The following is a 21,089-nucleotide window of genomic DNA, read 5'->3' as shown; positions in this document are numbered from 1 at the left end:
CCTCCTCCCCTCTCCCCAAGTCGGTGTGACGGGGAGTGGTCAGTGACACATCTGCCATAAGCTTGATTTATTGGTGTGGCCTGGGCAGGTGGTTGAGAGTCTGCCCTGGACTCACCTGGCCTGCCCCCACCCTGCCTACAGCCGACTGTCCTCTCTCCCCTGAGCCTGCGGCAGACCCAAGCTTTTAGGTGTTGGTCACACTCGTGGCGCCCAGGTGACATGACCACTGGGGGGGCTCTGCTCTGGCCCTGGCAGATCTGTTCTCAGAAGTCCCCAAAGTTCACCGTATAGGTCTCTACAGTGGTGAAAGGGAACTCGGGGCCAGCAACTGTCACCTCCTCGTCCTCCTCTTCCTCCTCCGGCCCCAGCTCGGTCCCAAACTCCGTCACCACCTCTGTGTAGGTCTCAGTCTCAGACCCCTCCCAGGCAGCCGTGGTCTCAGGTAGAAAGCGCCAGGGCCCCAGGGTGGAGATGGGGTCTGCAGAGGGGGCCAGGGAGGGGGCTGGGAGCAGCGTGGGGGTGGTGGGGGGCGGGGTGGAGGACGTGGCCGGGCCCGCGGTGGCATTGAGGCGGCGGAGCCGCATCTGTTCGCGCATGCGCAGCCGGTACTGCAGGCGGCGGTGCTGCAGGCGCCGCTGCTGGGGGGTCATGGGCCGCGAAGGGTCGATGTGGAGTATGGGCCGGTTCCTGTTCATGGCCAAGATTTCCCGGATGCGTTTCCAGTTGGAGCGAGCCAGGATGAAATTGCACTGGGTGGCCCCGATGTCGTAATCCACGTTGCAGGTCTTGGAGCTCGGTGTGTAGCCCTCCGCCTGGGCCGTCACACGGTATTCACCCGGGTTCAGGATGCGCCAGTAATCACCACCACTGGCTGCAAAGGGAGGACTGCTTCAGCTGCTCAAGAGACACCCCCCACCAGGCCCCAGCCTCCTCTCTCAGATCCCCCCAGCTCTCCTCTCTGAGGTGCCCCAGCCCCCCAGTCCTCTGAGAGTCCCCAGTAACACCCAGCTCTCCCTCTGTCTGCTTGGGGCAGACCCTCTTTGGAGACATCCAGGGGAGTGGGACCTCCGGGGCAAGCCTGGACCTGCCTGCAAATCCCACACATATTTGGGCCCCCAACAGGGAAAGTGGGTTAGGTGCGCACACAGGTACCTGTTTTCACACCGTGGTTAATGCCACTCACGGAGATGGTGGCATTGGCAATAGGGATGCCCTGTTCATCCGTGACAACCCCCTTGATACCACGGTGAACCTGCAGGAGGCAGGGGCCGGTGTCCACATGCTGGCCCTGGTGGCCTGCTACGCCCCTGCCCTTCTGGGCGGGAGTCCCCCAAGACCCCGCACAGGTGCCCCCAGTGCTGCCCCACCCCACCTGCTCCATGAAGGTGAGCAGGGCTTCCTTGTTGTTCTCCCACTCTCGGGGCAGCTCGCTCTGGTGAGGGAACTTGTCGCAGCCCAGGTAGATGGACAGCTCCAGGCAGTTGGTGTGCAGGTAACTGAAGTCATTGATGGCTGGGTAGGGCAGACACAGCCAAAGTCAGCCCCGCCCCGCACCAAGCACCCCAGCAGGGCCCCTCCCCAGGCAACTCACTCCCAGATCGGGGATTCCACTTGGCCCCATTGACGATGCCCATGCCGCCAGTGTGGTCCTGCGCTTGGCATCCTCCCCTGTAGGGCTCGGTCATGGTGAGGTGGGTGGAGGCGAAGGAGATGGCCAGCCAGCGGAAGATGGCATGGTCTGGGGTCTCCTGAGCCTCAGACACCTCGTCCTCGTCCTCCCCGCGGGCGGCCGCCAGGGCCGCAGCCAGCAGCTGCTCCTGACTGGGCGTGCGTGCCATGTCGTAGGGATAGGATACGAGCCGCTCACCACCGTTAAGGTTCGCCCCTAGCACGAATGGGTTCTTCTCCATCCAGGCAATGATGGCCCGGACCTCTGTGGACACCTGGGGGCGGCCCTTGCGTGAGGTCTGGGCTGCAGCTCCCACCACCCTCCATGCAGACCCCATGCAGGTTTTCATGCCCCTGCCCCTCCAAAGCCCTGCAGTCTCAGCGCCCAGAGCTCCAGGACACCTGGGCCCAGCTGCTCCCCAGGCTATGCAGGCCAGGCGGCGGCCTCACCGTGGCGTCTGGGGAGAGGTAGCGCTCAGGTATAGGCAGGTTGTTGTTGGGGACCCGGTAAGGGACCCATTTCCTCTCCTCCGCTCCCCAGAGCACAGAGTTGAGATCGGGGAAATCCTCATATATGTCGAAGCCCTCCTCGGTCCACAGCCCCAGCGCCCAATTTCCAAACTCTGAGCCCTGGGGAGTCGGGTGTGTGTCAGCTTTGGGGCCCATCCAGCCCCACCTCGGCCCCGCCCCACTCGAGCGCCAGCCCCGCCCCACCCTAGCCCCGCCCCATCTGCCCCCACACCCTGCCTCGCCACCACCGCACTCTGGCCTGCCTCCTGCCCAAACCCCTCTCCCCTACACCCACCATCTGCGCTGCCACCTCGTAGCCATCGGGGTTCAGCGAGGGCACCAGGTGAATGCGCGTGTCGTGCACCAGGCTGCGCACACGGGGGTTCCCATCGCGGTACTCCCGGCACAAGTACTGCATGAGCAGCAGCAGCAGCTCACGGCCCAAGACCTCATTCCCGTGGATTCCAGCTGTATAGCGGAACTCGGGCTCCCCTGCAAGAGCAGAAGCTTCAGCAAACACTCAGCCTCCCAAGGCTGCGGGATCTAAGAACCCAAACTGGCCTCACTCCCAGAGAGCTGGGGGCAGCTGAAGCTTGGAGGGCCCCGCAAGGCACACTGGGACCCCAGAAGGGTTCCCAGGACAGGCAGGAGGGGGTGAGCTGCAGCACCAGGGCCTTTGCCTCTAACCTGTGGAGGACTGTGGGGGGTCTCACCCAACTCGTGGTCCCCGGGGTTGTCTGAGATCTCCATGGCGTAGATCTTAAGTCCGCGTGAGCTCTTTCCCAGACTGTATGTGCGGGTGATAGTGGGGCATTCCTCGTTCACCACCTTCATCAGCTGGGCACAGGAGAGGATACCAGTTACGCTGACCCCAGCTCAGAGGCAGCCCAGGTACAGGGGACCCCAGCCCTTCTCAGGCACTAGTACAGGATGGAGAGGCTGAGGGTTCCTCCTTCTGAGCCCCACATGTCTGGGATGGGAGCAGAGCTCATGGAGCGTGAGAAAGCTCACGCCAGCCTGGTGCCAAGCCCAGGATGGGACCCCACCTGGCGCATGTCCCTGTAGTTGTGGTGCCGGAAGTCCAGGTCATCGGTGGTGACCACCTCATTCCGTGCATAGTAACTGTGGACAGCTGTGGGAGTGCAGGGGTCAGGCAGGGTCCTGAGCTGGCCAGCGGCCAGCCTGCCCCGCCACCCCTCAAGTCTGGGCTAGCCTCCCACACTCACGGGACACAGGGCACCCCAGCACCTCCAGGCGCATGCACAGGCTGCCATTCCAGGTGAGGGGATAGATGCGGATGAAGCGGGCCACCACCGGCTCCGGGAGCTCGCTCAGCACTGGTGTGTCCTTGTCCACGTTCCCGTGGAAGGTCTGTGGAGAAGCAGGTCTCAGAGCAGCACCCACCCAGGCCTGGCGGTGGGAGCAGTGCCGAGGGCTGTTACCCACCATCTCCTCATAGCCGTTGGTATACATCGCCCACGTCTGGCTGTCATTGCTGAAGCCCACGAAGAAGGAGGTCACAAAGTCGTCACTGGGGAGCAGACGGCGGTCAGGGCAGGACTGCTCTGCCAGCCCAGGTCCCAGGTCCTCAGGCTGCCGAGCCGTCCGCCTGGGCCCAAGAACTTAAGAGCTAGCAGGGTGCGTGGTGCTCGGCCTGGCAGCAGGAGCAGCTTGCATGCCTACTGTGTGACCTGGGTGTGTGGCCTGCTCATCTTGTCACTGCCATGGCCGAGGAGTGGGCTGGGGCCCTGGAGGGCCCCCAGCAGTGTCTCAGATGGGACTGAAAGCTGGGCATGGAGCTCCCCTCCCCACCGAGTGCCTGTGAAACAACGTACTGGACACTGGAGTCCCGGCCCTGAGTGATGACACCCGTGAACCTGGTGGTCCTTCTGGTGTCCACCTCAATCCACTGGGTCTGAGTGTCGTCCTCGGCGCACCAAGCCCCATCGTAGTAGTCGTCCTCGGTGGCACCAGCCTGTGGGGTGGTGGGGCTGAGCGGGTGGAGGGGCCCCCGTGTAGCTGGGAGACCGGCCCCTCCAGACACCCACCTGCATGTTGAGCCGGCCACGCTGGGCCCCCAGGCCGTGACGCAGCATGGAGGAGGCCCGGATCTGGTTGTCCTCGATGCGGTGTGACTCCATCCCAATGGGGGGGCACTCTGGGGACACGGCACCCCAGGCTGCTGGCCCACTGGCTCTACCCCTCCCGCCACCCAACTGCGAACCGAGGATCCTGGCACCCAGTCCCCTCATGTCGGGGTGCCAGTCAGGGCAGCCACACCCAGCCTGTGCTCCCCTTCCTGGGGCAGCCATCTGCACAGCTGCCTTGTGTCATGAGCTCTGTCCCCTGGGGTCAGACCCAGGGCAGAGACACTCCAGGCCCCCTTCCTTCTGGACTCCAAGAACTTAAGAACAGAAAATGGTACTGGAGGCCAGGAATGCCATCAGGAAGTCCAGATTCGGGACCCACGTGTGGCTCTGGGTGGGTCACTTGTTCCAGTACCCTCACCCCACACACCCCCAGCCCCCAGACTCCCTGACCCCTCACTCACTGACTCTCTCTGCTGGAGCCCACTTCTCCTCTACCTCCTCGCCCTTCCGGGTCCCTGTGGGCAACAAAGGGAGGCAGCGGTGACCAGGGCCCTGAAGCAGCCAGCAGTCCAGCTGCTCCAGCCTCGGGGACCCAGGCCGTGGGGCCCAACCGCAGCCCACACCTCTGTGGTCCTTGCCCTCCTCCAGCGTCCATTTGTCATCTGTCTCCTCCTCCTTAGGCCTACTGTCCACCTTTTTGGGCTTCTCTGCAGGGTGGAAGGTGGGAGGGGCCTGTCAGCTTAGCTGCAGGCTTCGAGGGGCAGGTGGGGTCATGCTGCGCTGGGGGCAGGTGGGTTCCACTCACTCAGCTCCTCCTTCTCTTGGTCAGTCTCCAGCTCCGTGTCAGGCTTCCGAGGGCTGGGAGGCCGGAAGTAATAGTCCACTAGGGGAGGGAGAGCAGTGCTAAGGGGGCCCCCATGCTGCTCCCAGGGCCCCACAGGCAGGAGGGGGCGCTAGACAAGCGGTGTGTCGGGTCAGCCTTGAAGAACAAACAGGCCCAAAGGAAGAGGTGGGTCCTCCCAGAGGGGGACTGCCTGCAAGACCCCAGGGAAGTCAGCAACCTGGCCCTGCAGAAGGGCTTCGCCTGGGGAAAGGTGGGAGAGGCTGGGCAGGGAGTGGGACATGGCAAGGACACGCCTTGAGTGACAACTGGCACCAGTGTCCTGGGGGGCGGGGTGTCTTACAGGCTGAGCTGGGGCCAAGGGTTGGAGTGGTTGATAGGGCAGAGAAAGGCAAGGACCTGTTCGGTCCTGCAGCCCTGGAAGGGGAGGAGGGTGGGGAAGGCATGGGCCTCCCAGCAGGCCAGGGGCGGCCGGCCGGGGTCACAGGAGCCAGAGGAGCCCACTGGGACTCAGAAAGAAAAGTCCAGAAAGAGGGCGAGATCAGGAAACAGGAAAGGGTCAAGGGCTGGCCCGACATGAGTGAGGACAGCGAAGAGAAGGGCAAGGCTGGAGGCACACGGGGCGGCGGGGCCACTGCCACCACACTGGAGTTACAAGGGGGTCAGGCCCGGGCCCTGGGATGTGGGCACTCACTGTTGTCGTAGTCGGGGATCACGGAGCCATCTCCGTAGTCGGGGGGCAGCGGGGGTGGCATGGGCTTCAAAGGCAGCTCTGGGGAGATGGGAGGCAGGTGTGGACCCAGAGCTCCCCCTGCCCCCATCCCACAACTGGTGTCCCACGTCCCCTCTTCTCCCAACCTACCAGTCCTCTCCTTCCTCTCCTCTGGGGCATCAAGCCTCCGCCCGGGGGGCTCGGCCTTCTCCTCAGGGTGCTCGGGCCAGGGCCTCTCGGGCCTCCTCCTGCTGGGGGGCGGTCTGGGCTGCTTCTGGCGCCGGATGTACTCAACTGAAAGGAGGGCAGGCTCTGAGCGGGCCAAGGACCCTCCTAGGAGGCAGCGGTCTGGGAGTGTGGGGCCCCCCGGGGTCCTACTCACAATCCTCGTAGTCCTCCCTCTCGATCTGGTCATTGTAGTCCAGTGTGGGCTGCTCGCTCCTGTCCTCCGGCTCTGGGGGGAAACACTGTGGCTGCCTCATGGCAGACACTCACCGATGCCACCACCCAGGCCCGCCAGGGAAACCCAGCAAGCCGGTGGTTATTGGATCCCTGGCCAGCTGGATGGCACCCACTCACCAGACTGGCGCTCCACATGGGTCTCTCCTCCTGGACCCTGCCAGGTACTTGGGAAGGCACCACCTGCAATACAAATCCCAGCGCAGGGAGATGGGGGGCCTCCCCCTCATCTGGGCCCAGCTGGTACCCCTTGAAGCCTCAGCTCACTCCCAGGAGGCCTGGGGCTGCTGTGCCCTCATCACCCGGAGACCAGATAGCTGGTCAACTATCCGGGGAGCCCAGGCCCTGCTCTCTGGGAGGCAGCTCCAGGCTTGGAGCCCAGCAACACACGAGGGGTGGCTCTGGGTGGGGTCCAGGGGACAGATCCCAGGACAGTGGAGAGGAAACCTCCCAGCGAGGCTGCCAAGCACCCCCAACCCAGCGGACCTGAGGGAGCTCCAGACAAACTGCTGTGGTTATGACAACATGGGGGCCCTGAGAGTCTGCAGAAAACGGGCCCAGGGGCCCAGCCTCACCCCTCACTCCCTGCAGCAGGCAGATAAGAGCCCCCCCACCTAGAAGAGCTGGCACACACCTCCCTCCTGCAGTAGCTTCCCGGGGCTGGGGCTGAAGGGTGGTGGCAGTGGCCACCATGGTGCTTCTGAGGGGGTCGGAGTGGGGGGCCTCTTCCCAGCCAGAGGCCTCTTGGTGGCCTTGGGCCTCTTGGTGGCCTTGGGCGGCTTCTCCTTAGGCCTCTTGGTGGCCTTGGGTGGCTTCTCTTTGGGCCTCTTGGTGGCCTTGGGTGGCTTCTCCTTGGGCTTCTTGGGTGGCCTGGGGGACGCCTCCAGTGGCTGCTTCTCCTTCTTGGGGCTTTTGTCCTTCTTGCTTTTCTTCCCTTTGTCTTTGGCCTTTTCTCGGAGCGCTGTCCAAGAGGCAGATTTAGGTCAGATCAATGGAGAGCCCACTCTGTGCCCCATGTCCTCCTGCCGCAGGGGCCTACAGCCTGGAACCCAGGCTTTCTGTATCGCATCTATGCTGTCACCACGTCTTGGCCTGGGTGGCTCAGTTCCCATGGAGCTGGCCCTTGTCTTCCCACCTGCCAAAAACTCAACAGGGGCCCCTCACAATACCCTCTTCCCCACATGTCCACTCGGCCAGTCAGAGAGTGCCAATGTGTGCTGGACTTGGAAGGTGCAGAGGTGACTAAGCCATGGCGGGGGGCACGCAAGTCTCAAGGGGGAGGCAGTGTCATTCCTGCCAAATGCCACACAAAGTACAGGGCACAGCAGGGGGGGTTCACAGCCAGGCCTCCCTAAAGCTCCCTGCAGGGGCAAGGAAAGTTTCGGAGGACAGGGCACTGGTGGGCCATCCCGAGAAGTCAGGGTCTGGGCCTGTTGGAAGCCATAGCCCACAGAGGGCCCTGGGGCCAGGGAGAACAAAGGCACAGGGCAGGCAGCAGCTGCTCACCCATCTCAGAGTCTGGGGGAGGACGCAGGGGCAGGTCACTGAGCAAATACTACTGAGAATTTAAAGGCGGGTGGGGGCTGCGAGGCAGAAACAGGAAAACTGACAAACTGCAGACCACCAGCAGACAGGGCTGCCCAGCAGCACGCAAGGGTCCAGAGCAGCAAGCTTGGAATGCGAGCAAGAAGTGAGGGCGGCCCACGGGGTCGCAGTGCCCACCCCCAGGGTGGGGGAGGAACCAGGAAAGATCTAGAGTAGGGGCAGGGACTGCTGACCGCAGGAATGGGGGATGGTGGCTGGAAGTCCTGGGGGGGGGGCAGATCAAGACCCTTGCCATCCCTGAAGGCACAATAAGCCGTAAGATTTATCGACAACTGATTACGTAAGAGGATGGATGAAATGCTTTCCTGATGCATCAGCTCACTGAGTTCTCACAATAACTAGGACTGTCCACTGCCCCAGCTCCTGGAAGCCTTGAGGGAGGGGTCTTCTGCCTCAGTGCTCTGGGTGGAGGTGGCCAGGCAGGGTGGCCCCCTAAGGAGGGTGCTGGGGACCCTTCCAGGGAAGGACTGAGGCTGGAAGTCTGGCAGTGCCTTCAGCACTGGCAGTGTGTGCCCCAAACAGGCTGAGTGGCCCCATTAGGACAGCAGGCTGTTCACAGCACAGACCTGGGGAGAGGACAGCAAAGTCCCCAGTTGGCTGAAGCCTAGCCTCCCTAGGGGGCTGGTGCTGGGGATGAGGGGCTGGCTCGGAGGACTGGAGCTATCGAGCAGTGGACCTGCTGGATGTGCTTCCATGCCCGAAGGGCTACAAGCCAGCACTGACCGCAGCCTGGCACAGTGTCCGCCAGACATCTGGGCTGTCCCATGCTTTACAGGGCCATTCCTCACGCCTGGCAGCCTGGACGGCTGCCAAACCGTTCCGGGTCCGCCATTCTCACCTTTGGCGCAGGGCGCCCCGAGGCCCCCCGTCACGCCCTGGCCACCCCTGCCCGCGCTCTTACCCTCTCTGGCCACCCCCGGGCGTGCCCCCGACTTGCCCTCGGTTGGGGCTTTGCGGACGTGCAGGGTGGGCTCAGGGGGCGGCAGGTCCTCCACGTCGTCCTCCCGGGGCTCCGACTCTAGCTCCGAAAGGAAGCCCTCGAGGAACTCCTCGATCTCGTCGTCCGTCAGCACCGTCTGCGGGCGCCCCCCGGGGCACAGCGCCAGCAGCGCCAGGAGGCAGCCAAGCAGGGGCACCCCGCGCACGGCCGCCATGGCCGCAGCACTCGTGGGGGGCGGGGGCTTGGGGAGGGGCTCGGGGGTCGGTGGGGACGCCGGGGTGGTCGGGCGTTCCTAGGCGCTGGCGGCAGCTCCGAGCTCCGGCCCCGCGTGGCGCGCTCTGGTGCGGACCGCCCTCTCCTAAGCTCCAGGCGGCGGCCGGGGCGGGGGCGTCGGGGCTTCCGGAGCCGGCTCCCCAACCCCCGGGGTAGGAGGAGGAGCCGGGCATGGATGGAGGGGCTGCGGGGGGGCCGAGCAATCCCGGGCTCCATGCACTTGGCCGTTCCCGAAGCGGGGACTGGGGGCGATGTTCCGGGCTGGAGGCCTGCGCCTAGGCTGGAGGGCCCGGAGGGACAGAGGGTCCCAGTGGATGGGAGGTCCTTACAGTGTGGGTGCCAGGGAGCTGACCCTTCTGCCTGGCTCTGTATGCAGCACCACCCTCAAGTTAGCCGGGACCAGGAGGCAAGATGCCAGGGAGCCCACTAGAGATGACGGGAAACCTGGTAGCAGAGCCCAACCATGGACTCAGGCCCCCAGAAGGGTGGTCTGGGGCACCTGGCCAAGCCACCCTTCCCTGTCTCTGGAGCCTTGTCCTGGGTGCGCTGCACTGTGCCCAGCTGCCACTCAGACATCCAGCTCATCTCCCAGGTGCATGATCAGCCCACCTGTGCTACCTCCCAGGGGAGGCACTGCACTTGGCAACCCACACTTTAATGGGGGCAGGTGCAAACTGCCTCAGGGCAGGCCTACTGCTCTTCGGGAGGCAGGAGCCCCAGGTAAGGTCTCTGCTCCCCACCGCTGCCCGGACCTGGCATGCAAGGCAGAGACAGAGGAGGAGGGACACTCGTTTTATTAAATTGTGCATGTAGTTCGTAGAAATGGTTTGTCAAGGGTGTGGAGGGACTCAGAACTGACACAGCTATTTCCACACAAGTTCAAGGCTCTCTAGCCCTCCCACGCACTGCCTGCCACCAAGGGAGGGTGCCTGGACCTGGCAAGGAGGTAGGAGGCAGCAGCCCCCTTATCTGGCCTCTCGAGCAGATGGCACAGCCTTGGGTGAAGCCAGGTCAGATCAAGGGATGGTTTTAAGGGCAGCGCCTGTGAGCCTAGTTCCATGTGGAAGAAGTGGGGTTTCAAAGGCAGAGGAGACCAGAAACTGCCCCTTAGGACGTGGACCAGCTGGGGAGAGAGACAGGTGCCTCCAGCCCAGCGAAGCTGCATGCTACGATTCCAGTCACTCACTGCCCAGACAGGAGGCACAAATTTCTGGGGTCAGGTCCCCCTCCCCCCACAGTTCCTTTACTATTTCCCACAGTGAACACGGCCTCACCTCTAGGGACCCACTGCTTTCCCACCAGCTGAGGTTGCAATAGACAGTCATTCTCTCCTCTTACCAGAGCCCAGTTTTTAAAACAGCAGCCACCATGTGGGCCCAGGGGCACACAGAATCCAGGATCTATCAGTAATGTCTGCATGGGTGAAGCATGGAACAGAAATTCCCAGGATCAGTTAGTAATGTCTGTATGTGTACTAGCAATGGCAGTTATGACCATGTGCTCAGTGTTTCCAGAAGTCCACTTGAGGGGCAAATGTTGGCTGGCCCCAGATGGGCATCACGCCTAAGGCCAGAGCTCGCAGAACATTTTCCCTTGAAGGAATGAGAAGCAAGAAAAAGCAAACCACGGGTCAAATTTAGCGGTGGTCCGCCCTGAGCCAAGGTCTGTGAGAGTTCGGCCAGTGAAGTGGTCGGGTAGGAACCCCAGGAGCACCTGGGGTGACTCACAGGCAAATGTGGAGCTTGGTTCGTTAAAGGTAACGAGGAAAGGCAGGTCAGGAAGCACCATGGGGGATGCTGGCTCAGCCCCGGGACCAGGGGGCAGGACCCAGGAAGGCTTGGCCTCTCATGTCTCCCTTTAAAGGCCCTGCTTTAGCTTCTCAGTGGCTCATCCTTGTACATACCTCAAAGGCAGTGGGACTGTGTCAGGAGCGAGGCGCTGGGGTCAAATCCCAGGTATGCCCCCTGGCCATCTGATCACAGCGTCGCCTCACTGCTCTCCCCACCTGTCTCCCCAGCCCTCGCAGTGCAGGTCACATGGGTCCCGCGTGCTGTGCCTAGCCCGGTTCCAGCACCCATTCCCCTCAGAGGCCAAGTCCACCCACTGGGCTCTCGGAGTCTCCCCCCACCTCAGGCCTCCTTGTTCCACGCCCTGTCATGTGTTCCCAGGCTGGTCCTGGCAGCAGTAGGATGGAGCTAGCTCTTACCCATGAGTGTCCTCTGCGAGCCTCTGAATCATCTTTCTCGAGACTGTCTTGGAATTTGCTCTGTTGCCCCCAGTTGAGTGTGTCAAGCAGGGAGGCCCAAGGCTGGGGGCAGCTGTGAAGCGTCACTTCCTGCAGAGGCGAGTTCAGCCAGCTCACACATGGATCGGATTTGGGCCCAACATCCTCTGCCAGGGAAAATAGAAGCCATAAAAGAATTCAAAAGGAATAGAAAGAACCCTTTTCCTCAGCCACAGTGAGTCACCAACAGGAACATGACCAAAGGCCTCTTGGGGCACTAGACTCCGGGGGCAGGGAGTGAGGGGCCCTTCCCCCAAGGGTCTGGGCAGATAGAGAGAAGGGGTGACTCTTCTCCATGCCAGGCCTTATCCTTCCTCGGTGGGTGGGGCTGGGACTCCACTTAGCCTTAAGACCCACGCCCAGGAAGTCCCTTAAACCTGGGCCTGGGGCTCTGCCTGGGGGAAGGGAGGCAGCCAAGGGCCTGTTGAACTGGGGGATGTGTGGAGCTCACCTGCAGCTGTGTGAGGGCAAGGCCGTGGAGCCCACAGAGGGGGTGTGGCCCTGGCTGGGCTCATGGGCCAAAAGCACCTTTGAGGTCCAGGAGGGTTGCCTGCCAGGGTGCTGTAAGAGGAGGGGAGGCTCCGCGACAGGCAGCAAGTTGGCCCTCCGCCCCTGATAAGGGCGGTCTCCCACTCGTCCCTCCCGGCTCAGCATCTGTCTTTGCTGCTCAGACAGAGCTCAAGGCAATGCTGGCCTGGGCCTGGGATGTATGAGGGTCAGTCCCATCAGCCTTCAGCTCCCTGGGGACCACACCTCTCCGCGAGGTGCAGACACAGAAATGACCCACACCCAGGGGTGGCAGGGGCCCCTCAAGGACTATGTCTCCAGCCCTGGGTGGCCCCACACCATTAGAGCCATCATGCTCCGGGCCTCTCGGGGAACTCATCCATGTTAAAGGTTTCAGCAGAAATCTCTGCACCCGGGGCACCATTTCCCAGCTTCCTGAGTGCTGGAAGATGTCCCCAGGCCGTCCTGCCAGGAGTTACCATCCATTTCATGTCCTGTGGCTGGAAAGTCCTCGATCTCATCACCCTAGTCCCCAACTCCCATCCCTCCAATGGTACCTGCCTCCTTGCCTCTGGGTCCCCAGGCCATTTGCACATGCTTCTGAGTGTGTGTCCGACAGAGCTGTCAACACGGTGCCATCTGAGCTATGCCCAGAGGTCCAACCCTCCCCTGAAGACAAGTCAGAGGGAACAGGAAGTCAGCAACTGGACCCCTGGGACAGAGGGCACAGGGGAGGGCACTGACCCCCTGGGAAGTGGAGTCCTGCCCTGTGGGGGACTCTGACTCCCAGCCTGAGACTCCTCACGTCAGTCTCCCGAGCTGGGTCCTGGCTTGTGGACGGCAGGTTGTGCAGTGACTAATACTCGCTGAGTACGTGCGCCATCTTCCCCCAATTCTAACTGAGGAGACTGAGGCCCAGGGAGAAGTGACGGGTCCAAGTCACAGCATGTCAGAGACACGGAAAGTTTAGGCGTGGACTTCGAGGCCAGACCGAATGCTCTTGACATCCAGGCTGCCCAGACTCTGGCCACGAGGCCACAGGACTATGGGGCACCAGCCAACAGGACCAATGTGCCTGAGTTCTAGCTGGGGCAGGACACAGGGACAGGAACGAGCAGGAGTGGCAGGGCCTGGGAAGCCCCAGATGAGACCCTTCTGGATGCTCAGGGCCTCTGAGGCAGCAGCTCAGTCACTAGAGGCCAGGCCACCGGGGAGGGAAGCTAAGATACCTAGATGGCCAAGTGGGCTCTGCTGAGGGACCTACCTCCACAGCCCAGTTGGCCAGCACGAGTGTGGGGTGGCCTATCCGGAAGCCCCAGAAAGCCTGGGCTCTGGACAGCAGGCTCCAAGATCAGGCACCAGCCCCTCCAGTCCCCTGGAGTCCTGAGTCCACCTCCAAGGGAGAAGGACCCAGGCCTGGCCTGTCCCTCTGCTCCGCCCTCTCGTGGGGGCGTGGGGTGGTAAAACAACACTTTGTCTGCAGTCTGGACATTACCAGGAGGTGGTTCCCAGAGCTGTGAGACCTGGGTCTCCCAGACAGTGTCTGGCCGTGTGCACAACTGGCAACAAGTTTCTTGGTTTCCAACAACGTGAAAACCACATGTGATTTTCCATAGTCTGGTGTCCCCGCCCAGCTCCCCAGGCTGGGACTGCTGAGCGAGCAGAGTTCACCCAAATTCCTTCCACTCACCACAGGACCCAGCCCCTGGGGAGACTGGGGGGTCACCACAGCCGTGGGGAGTAGGGCTGACAGGCCGAGGGGGTGGGAGGCGGGCTTCCAGGGCCATGAGTAATTCTGCAGCCCCAGATGGGAGGGCGTGTAGAAGCCCAGTGAGACAGCCAGCCAGCGTCAAGTCCATGGGGAAAGGAGGGTTGTTCAGTTGCAAACAGGGGCCCAGTGGAGAAAAGCACCCCACGTGGTCTCAGTGCACTCCCGGGCAGTTAGACGTGGGTGCTGAAACGGACCATCACAATATTAACAGGAAACGGGACCCATGTTTACATTCTTCACTGGGGAAGTTTTTCTAACAGAGACTAGAAGAAAACATTGAGAAATTTGGTTGCATAAAAGTTGTAGCTTTCTGTTCAAAATATACTGAAAATGAAATGAAAAGGCAAAGAAAAACACTGGGAAAAGAGCTGCAACCTGAGGTCAGAAAGTGGACATTTTAGGAACCTCTCTCTGAGCCTCAGTTTCCTTCTTCTGAACAATGGGTAATGATGACACGATCACTACCTTGTGAAGGGGCGCAGGGATGCATCAAGAGAAATCTGGAAAGTTGTGCCTGAAAAATAGTAAGTCTTACATAAACGGAAGCTGTTAAACACAGCTCTTTGCAGTTTTCAAGCCAATTTGACTTTGTTTCCATTTTTAAAAAGTGAGTTGTGAGACCTATCCAGGCGATTCACAAAAGAAGAAACTTAAGTGGCCAATAAACATGCAAAAATGTTGACCTTACTACAAATTATAAAAATGCAAATTAAAATATAACGAGCACTGGTTTCCTATGTTAGGGGCTCAGAGATGAAAACTGTCCTGGTGTGGGTGGAGCTGGGGAGCTACTGTCACTCGGGGCCACTCAGCTGCAGAGAACAACGCACTGTGGTGGCTGATGCGTGTCCACTGGCTGGGCCCCGGGCAGCCCGGGTGACTGCTGAAACTATTTCTGGGTTAAGTCCAAAAGGGAGTTCCTGATCTGAGTCGGTAGACTGAGAAAAGCAGGCGGCCCTCCCCAGCGTGGGTGGGCCCCGGTCCCCACGTGAGCAGAGACTTCCATCTTCCCTGCCCTCAGACCTTCCTGGTTCCTAAGCCTCTGGGTTTGGACCACCACATTTCTGGGGCCACCAGCTTGCAGACACAGATGGTGGCACTGGGCCTTCCTAACCCTGTGAGCTGACCTCCTAACAAATCTCTCTGTGCGTTCCCTGTGGGTTGGGTTTCTCTGCAGAAGGCCACTAACTCACCCTCCAAGGCGGCCAAGCCTCGACAGGCCGTCCCACAGCTGCCTGGTGGGGCAGGGGCCTCTTCCCTCCTCTCTCTCCTGTGCACTCAGGCCCTCCACCCCAGGAACCGCAGCCATGTTTCCCAGAGAGCTTGGCCTGGCACCTGGACTCGGCCTCAGCTCATTTGGTCAGCTGCAGCTGAGGGTCGCTGGGGTCACAGATGAGGCTGCAGTAGCCATCTCCCCAGGAGCTGCAAGAGGAGCCGAGGGCCGGGAAACGGGACGCCACCTTCTAAAGGAGCATGTGCCCCAGGCCCCCCGCTCCCCCCAGGACAGACTTTCCTTCCCTGAGGGTTGTTGTGGGAGAAGCGTGTGGCTCTGGGGATGACAAGCCTGGGATGTCCAGCCTGTCCACAGGGACCTCCAGGAGCGAGGTGCTGTGTTGGCCCCTGGGAAGGCCTTCACCAGCCCACCCCGAGTAATACAACACGTCTGATGTTCACGGGAGGAGATCCCACCAACACGGGGCAGCACCCTCTCCTCAGACAACTCAGGCCTTTACCTGAAGCCACCTTCCCGCCGAGCCTTCCCCAACACCCTGAGGAAAACGGCAGCCCTCCCCTATATATGCTGAAAGGGTCCCTCCCACTCCCCGCGTCTCTGACATATTGGGGTACACTGACGGCATCAGTGTCTCCAGTAAAGCGCCCTCCCTGTGCCCACACCCTTGGCCCTGGGCCCTTTAACTTTGTAGCCGCCCCCTCCCCCCTCCCTCCCCCTCCCCCCCTCCTCCCCCTCCCACTGACTGCAGGCTTGGCCACGTGAGTGCTTTGACCAGGGGAATAAGCTGGGTTCAAGCAGAGGCTTGAAAACACTTGCGGCATCCCCAATCCTGTCCACCCCCTTCCAGAACCACGAGAGCACACCTGGGAGGACAAAGCCCCAGGGGCAAAGCCAAGGCCATTCAAGACCGCTGTCCCTCCAGTGGGACACATGAGGGAGGCCAGCGGGACCAGCTGCACCTGACCAGACAGGCCGAGCTGCCCGGATGCACGACGGGCAGGTGTGTGGCTAATAAAGGTGATTGCCTCAATCGGCCGAGTCGGGAGGCTGGTTATTCAGCGATGGCTGACACTCATCTCGCGTTTATCACGTCTCCCCACCAGCAGTGACATGTTGGGGTACACTGACGGCATCAGTGTCTCCAGTAAAGCTTCACAGGGCTAAAGGACGGGGGGCTGTGATATTTATGACACACCCCCCACATCAGAGGCATGCCTGGCACATAGATGCCCTGAGTAAATACCTGTTAAATGGCCAAATATGGGATAAATACCGTCACAGCATCTCATGAGATTGACAACAGTCCTGGAACTGTAAGAACTGGGTGGAGGACAACAGCGTGGCAGTGGGGGTAGGACAGGGGCTCCGGCACAGCCAGCCCCGAGACAGCAACACTTAAAGACCACATCATTTCTGGAAAGGACACAAAATCTCCCAACTTTAAAATCTACTTGAAAGATAGGACTTCAGAGCTCCATCACCTAGCAAGTAAAACTTGAATGGAAAAAGAAATTCGAGATCAGGTTTGAATCATCTCAGAGAGGTCGTGTGTCCCAATTAAAGGACAATTGATTTACAACCCAGAACCTGCGAACTTCCACTTACCTGAAATGGCTTCTCAGGATCAGCTGTGAGAGATGGAAAACCCAATGTAGCAATGCTCAAAATAAAACGGAAACTTGTACTCTTATGTAAAATAAACGCAGAGGTAAGCAGTCCAGCCTGGTCTGGCAGCCTCACAATCCAGATGCTGGCTTCCTTCATTTTGTTGCTCCCTTGTTCTCAACACACGGCTTCTACCTCATGGTGCAAAACAGCTGCTTGAGATCCAGCCATCATTACTTCACACCAGCCAGCAGAAAGGAGGAAAAGCAACAGCAGAGCACAATCTCTTCCCTTAAGAACACTTTCTAGAAGCTCACACAGAGCTGCAAGTGCATTTTGTTGGCCTTTGCCAGAACTCAGTCACAGACCACTACAAGGGGAGCAACAAGGGGAGCTGAGAAGTGCAGTCTCTTTCCGATGGACTTGTGCCAGCTAAATATCAGGAGCTCTGTTACTAAAGCAGGAGGTGATAGATACTGAGGAATAATTAAGTCTTTCTTACAGATGACATTCTTTTTACTTTTATGTCTGGTAAGATTACTGAAATCTTAGCAAGATGTAAAAAAAGAAAAACTGGTACCTGGTAGTGGAAGGTGTAAAAAACCGAAATCCAAAAAAACTGTAAGCATGAGAAACAAATTGTGGTATAGGCAATTTTATACTCAGTTTGTGTGTCAGGTATTCACATGCTTGTGTGTTTGTTCGCAAACCTGAGCCAGAAGCTCAGCCAACAAAAATAAGGGACGTCCCCAGCCGCATCCTCCTGCCATTGGAGAGGGGTACCAGGATGCACCTGAGGCCACTGCGGGGCCCAGGGTTGTCAGTGCTAACGCCTGCAGCGCCCTCTTTATCTCTACCCTCCTCTTAGTAGCCAAGCTTCTCGAAGATGTTCGTACTCATCCTTCCTCATTGGCAGTCCCTCTCACCAGGCCCCAGGGATCACCTAGGGCCTCCAAGCTCCATCATGACCCCTTTCTCCTGCACAGGATTCCAGTGACCCGGAATTCTGGGCTCGATCCTTCTCCTCCCCCACTTCCATGGTGGGGGCTTTGGCCCCTCCCAGTCCATATTGCAGAGACCCTCACCTGCCGTCAGCTCAGGCCCCTGCCCCACTAAATCACACACTTCGAGTCCTGTGTACAAACACCATCCCTAAGGATGCAGGGTCACACTCAGTGTCTTTTTCTTTTTTTTAAGGAGGGCGCAGCTCACAGTGCCCCATGCAGGGATGGAACGGGCAACGGTGGTAGTATTAGCACCACGCTCTAACCAACTGAGCTAACCAGCCACCCCCCACACTCAGTGTCTGGAGCTGCAAAGACCTAGAATTCTGGGCGACCGCCACCCACGTGTCCCCAAGGCCTGCCCTTAGGGTCCCCTGTGGGGATGTGAGCAGGCTGTCCAGCCCCAGGCTCACCAGCTTGGCTCATCAAGGGCACAGGGTGTGTCCTGCTAAGACGCACGTGCTGAGGGCATGACAGCCACATGCAACATGAAGGTAGTGCTAGGACGGCTTGCCCAGTCATAGACTGTCTCCAAGCCTATGCAGGGAGGACCCCTATCCCCGGGAACCTTCCCTTCAGCAGAGGACACAGCTACTATAGCCCAGGGGGGGGTCTTAGTTACTGGCATCTTGATTATCAATTGAAGGATCTTTGCAGATCATGGAAGGTTGACACCTGGCTGGGGTCATGTGGCCTGTCACGGAGTCCAGAGCTGAGCCCGGGTCACCGCTGTGGACTCAGGGTAGTGGGGTGAATGATGGCCCCCCCAATTCATGTCCACCTGGAACCTTAGAATGTGACCTTATTTTGAATAAAGGTCTTTGCAGATGCAATTAACATAAGATTTTCAAGATGAGGTCATCCTGAATTAGGGTGGGCCCAACATGCAATGCCTGGTGCCTTTGTAAGAAAAGAAGGTTCAGAGGAAAGGTAGCCATCGGAACTGGGGCAGAGACTGGAGGCCTGTGGCCACGAGGGCAGGACAGCAGGAGCCACAGACTCTAGAAGAGGCAGGAAGGCCCCCCCAAAGCTTTCAGAGGGGGCGCAGCCCAGCTGACACTGTAATTTTAGACGTCTGGCCTCCAGCACAAGGAGAGAATAAATTTCTGTTGTTTTAAGCTACCTAGCGTGTGGTCATTTGTTACAGCAGCCACAGGACACTAATACACCAGGCACTATGGACTGAATTGTGTCCTCCTAAATTCATATGTTGAACCTTTACCCCTAAAGTGACTGTATTTGGAGATGGGGCTTTTAGAAGGTAAAAGGTTATATGGGGTCATAAGGGTAGGGTCCTAATTTGACAGGACTGGTGGCCTTATAAGAAGAAGAGGTCTCTCTCCATGTGTCTGTCTCTTTGCATGCACAAAGAGGTCATGTGAGCACATAGTAAGATGGCAGCCACCTACAAACCAAGAGAGTTGGCCTCAGAATAAAACACACCTTGAGCCTTGACTTCCAGCCTGCAAAACGGTAAGAAATAAGTTTCTGTTGCTGAAGCTGCCCAGTCTGTGGTTTCTTGTTTTGTCAGCCTGCGTGGACTGATACACCAGGTAATCCAAAGCCGCCGTGTGGTGGGTAGCTCAGGAAGGCCCAAGGCCAGCGGCCCTGAGGTGCTCAGGCCAACAACATCAGCAGTCTGACTGTGTGCTCACAGCGCACTGCTGGCAAGCTGCCCACAGGAGCCGGAACCGACAGCAGTGGCGGCCCAAGAGGCAGCACACAGTCCTGGCCCCACAGGCCAGGGACAGGTCCCCAGGACACTGAAGTGACCTTCATCACAGGAGCTCCACAAAGGTCATGAGGATTGCAAGACGACCACCAGGGACCTCTCCGAGCTGGAAGTGGGACCAGGAAATAGCTAGCTAGATGAGATTAATCTTGGGAAAATGCAAGCTCATACATCTGGATAAAACGAATCCAGAACACATATGAGAACAGAGCAGGGAGGCAGACTCCACCCTCAGAGCAGCTTAAAGGGCCCAGCCTGGAGGTCATCCGTGTGGTCTCTCTGACTTTTTGGGGGGTGTTCTCAGTGTGGGGAGCAGGAAGCTGGGGACTTAGGAATCTGGGAACCCTGAGCCAGGTGTACTGGAAATAGAGGGCTGAGTTCTCCACTTTCCAGCTGGAGGGACAGCGACCTGGTGGTCTGGGGAGGGGAGGAGAGGAGCATGCCACCCACAACATGGCATCAACGGCTGGTACCCAGGCTTCCGCTCATTGGGCACCGAGGGTCACCCTCCCCGTCACAAAACCTCCCTGCACCTGTGGGAGGCCCTGTGTTCCTCATTCTGGCAAGCTGCCCAGTGTTTTAGGTGTTCAGGTATGATGGGTCATGAAAAGCTGCTTCTGCCCTGGTCAGAGACAGAGGACATTCAAAGGAAATGGTTCCAGGGGGTAGAGGTCTGCTCCCTGAGGAGAGATGGGACCCACAGATGGGGAAGTAGGGTTCCACGCTTTACAGAGACCCTGGGAGAGCCCCTTTCCATGCTGACAGGAGGAGAAATGAGAGGTGGTGAGCACAGGGCCACAAGCCCCATCCTGGAGTGTGTGCCCTGGGGTTGCAGAGGACAGGCTGGGAGCAGGCTGGGAGCTGGCTTGGGAGGCTAAGGCACCTGCCTCCCTCAGCTCTGTACCCCTGCAAGTTGGGAGAAGATGGAGGAGAGGGGTGGGGCAGGGGTCACACCTGGCCTGTCCTATCCATTCATCGGAGTACGGCTACACTGCTGTAAGGAGATTCCAAAACATAGTGCCTGAAAATGAGAGAAACACACAGTGACCGTCAATATTTTCCAGGTGTCAGCTTTTCCAACCTGATCTGTAGATTCAACATAATCCCAACCTTAGAAACCGAATTGTTGGGTGTGATTTTTTGTGTTTTTTTGTTTGATATAGTTGCCGAACTGATTTTCATAAAGTCCTTCCTACAAACTGCCAATTCCCTCACACTTTCAACACATGTGGTCAATTTTTTAAACGTTTGACAATGCAACAGGTAGATTTCTCACTTATATTTGTACTTCTCTAATAATTGCACAGCGCAGCCAACTTGGTATAAGTTTACGAATATCATTTCTTTCCTGAATTGCCTATTGGTGTTCTTGACAATTTCTCCATTAGATCATTCCCTTTTCCTTATTTATCTGTGGACAATTTCATAATGACACGAATTAGACTTAACTTCAAAATATGTCAGATACTTTTTCTCTGGTTTGCCTTTTAATTTTAAAATACATTTTAAAATTTCTATGTAGTCAAGTGTGTCATTCTTTTCCTTTCAGATTTATTGTGATACTTAGGCTATAAAAACATTTATCAACTTTCCAGTGCATTGTTTTAGATTTGAATGTTTGATCCATCTGGATTTTACTGTAATGTTAAGGAGTGAGGGAGGGAGCTAACTTCTATTTTTCCAAATGGCCGGCCAGTAGTCCAACGCCATTCGACTAAAAAACATTTCCCGGTTTGAAGTGGCCGCTCCATCAGCACGTTCCAGGCTAGCGCATCTGCCCCACAGCGCCGTCCCAGGACCCCGCGCCGCCAGGTCTCCGAGGCCACCGGCTCTGCCTCTGCCCCTGCCCCTGCC

The 21,089-nt window shown here is 58.8% G+C and overlaps 1 protein-coding gene across 3 annotated transcripts; it reads right to left on the bottom strand.

Moving 5' to 3' along the window:
• Positions 1–52: 52 nt before the first annotated feature.
• AEBP1 (AE binding protein 1) lies at positions 53–17,589 on the bottom strand. 3 transcript variants are annotated; one of them, XM_033088648.1, is made up of 25 exons: positions 16,500–17,587; positions 11,834–11,943; positions 11,305–11,489; positions 10,437–10,511; positions 8,787–9,524; positions 6,915–7,241; positions 6,401–6,463; positions 6,204–6,275; positions 5,972–6,115; positions 5,804–5,881; positions 5,074–5,151; positions 4,892–4,975; positions 4,730–4,783; positions 4,227–4,336; positions 4,014–4,153; positions 3,625–3,709; positions 3,405–3,549; positions 3,225–3,310; positions 2,892–3,015; positions 2,474–2,670; positions 2,119–2,298; positions 1,592–1,943; positions 1,373–1,512; positions 1,153–1,252; positions 53–871 (listed from the first exon to the last, which is right to left on the bottom strand). In XM_033088648.1, the coding sequence occupies exons 5-25, from the start codon at positions 9,037–9,039 to the stop codon at positions 264–266; spliced, it is 3,420 nt and encodes a 1,139-aa protein (XP_032944539.1). In that variant the 5' UTR covers positions 9,040–9,524; positions 10,437–10,511; positions 11,305–11,489; positions 11,834–11,943; positions 16,500–17,587; the 3' UTR covers positions 53–263. The 3 variants fall into 3 exon arrangements, with proteins under 3 accessions (XP_032944539.1, XP_032944538.1, XP_032944540.1); XM_033088647.1 differs by having other exon boundaries at positions 8,787–11,489; XM_033088649.1 differs by lacking the exon at positions 4,892–4,975 and having other exon boundaries at positions 8,787–11,489; positions 16,500–17,589.
• Positions 17,590–21,089: the final 3,500 nt, after the last annotated feature.

The sequence above is a fragment of the Rhinolophus ferrumequinum genome, chromosome 20, assembly GCF_004115265.2.
Source record: "Rhinolophus ferrumequinum isolate MPI-CBG mRhiFer1 chromosome 20, mRhiFer1_v1.p, whole genome shotgun sequence".
Taxonomy (NCBI): domain Eukaryota; kingdom Metazoa; phylum Chordata; class Mammalia; order Chiroptera; family Rhinolophidae; genus Rhinolophus; species Rhinolophus ferrumequinum.
The sequence above is the reverse complement of the archived record's forward strand: the minus strand, read 5'-3'. Positions and strand labels throughout refer to the sequence as shown.

Excerpts from the sequence above, each read along its gene's own strand:
- AEBP1 (XM_033088647.1), bottom strand. The coding sequence starts at position 9,039 with ATGGCGGCCGTGCGCGGGGTGCCCCTGCTTGGCTGCCTCCTGGCGCTG. Across the intron at positions 4,976-5,073 it reads CCAAGAGAAGGAGGAGCTGA|AGAAGCCCAAAAAGGTGGAC; the intron begins GTGAGTGGAACC and ends TCCACCCTGCAG. Across the intron at positions 1,513-1,591 it reads GTGGAATCCCCGATCTGGGA|CCATCAATGACTTCAGTTAC; the intron begins GTGAGTTGCCTG and ends TGCCCTACCCAG.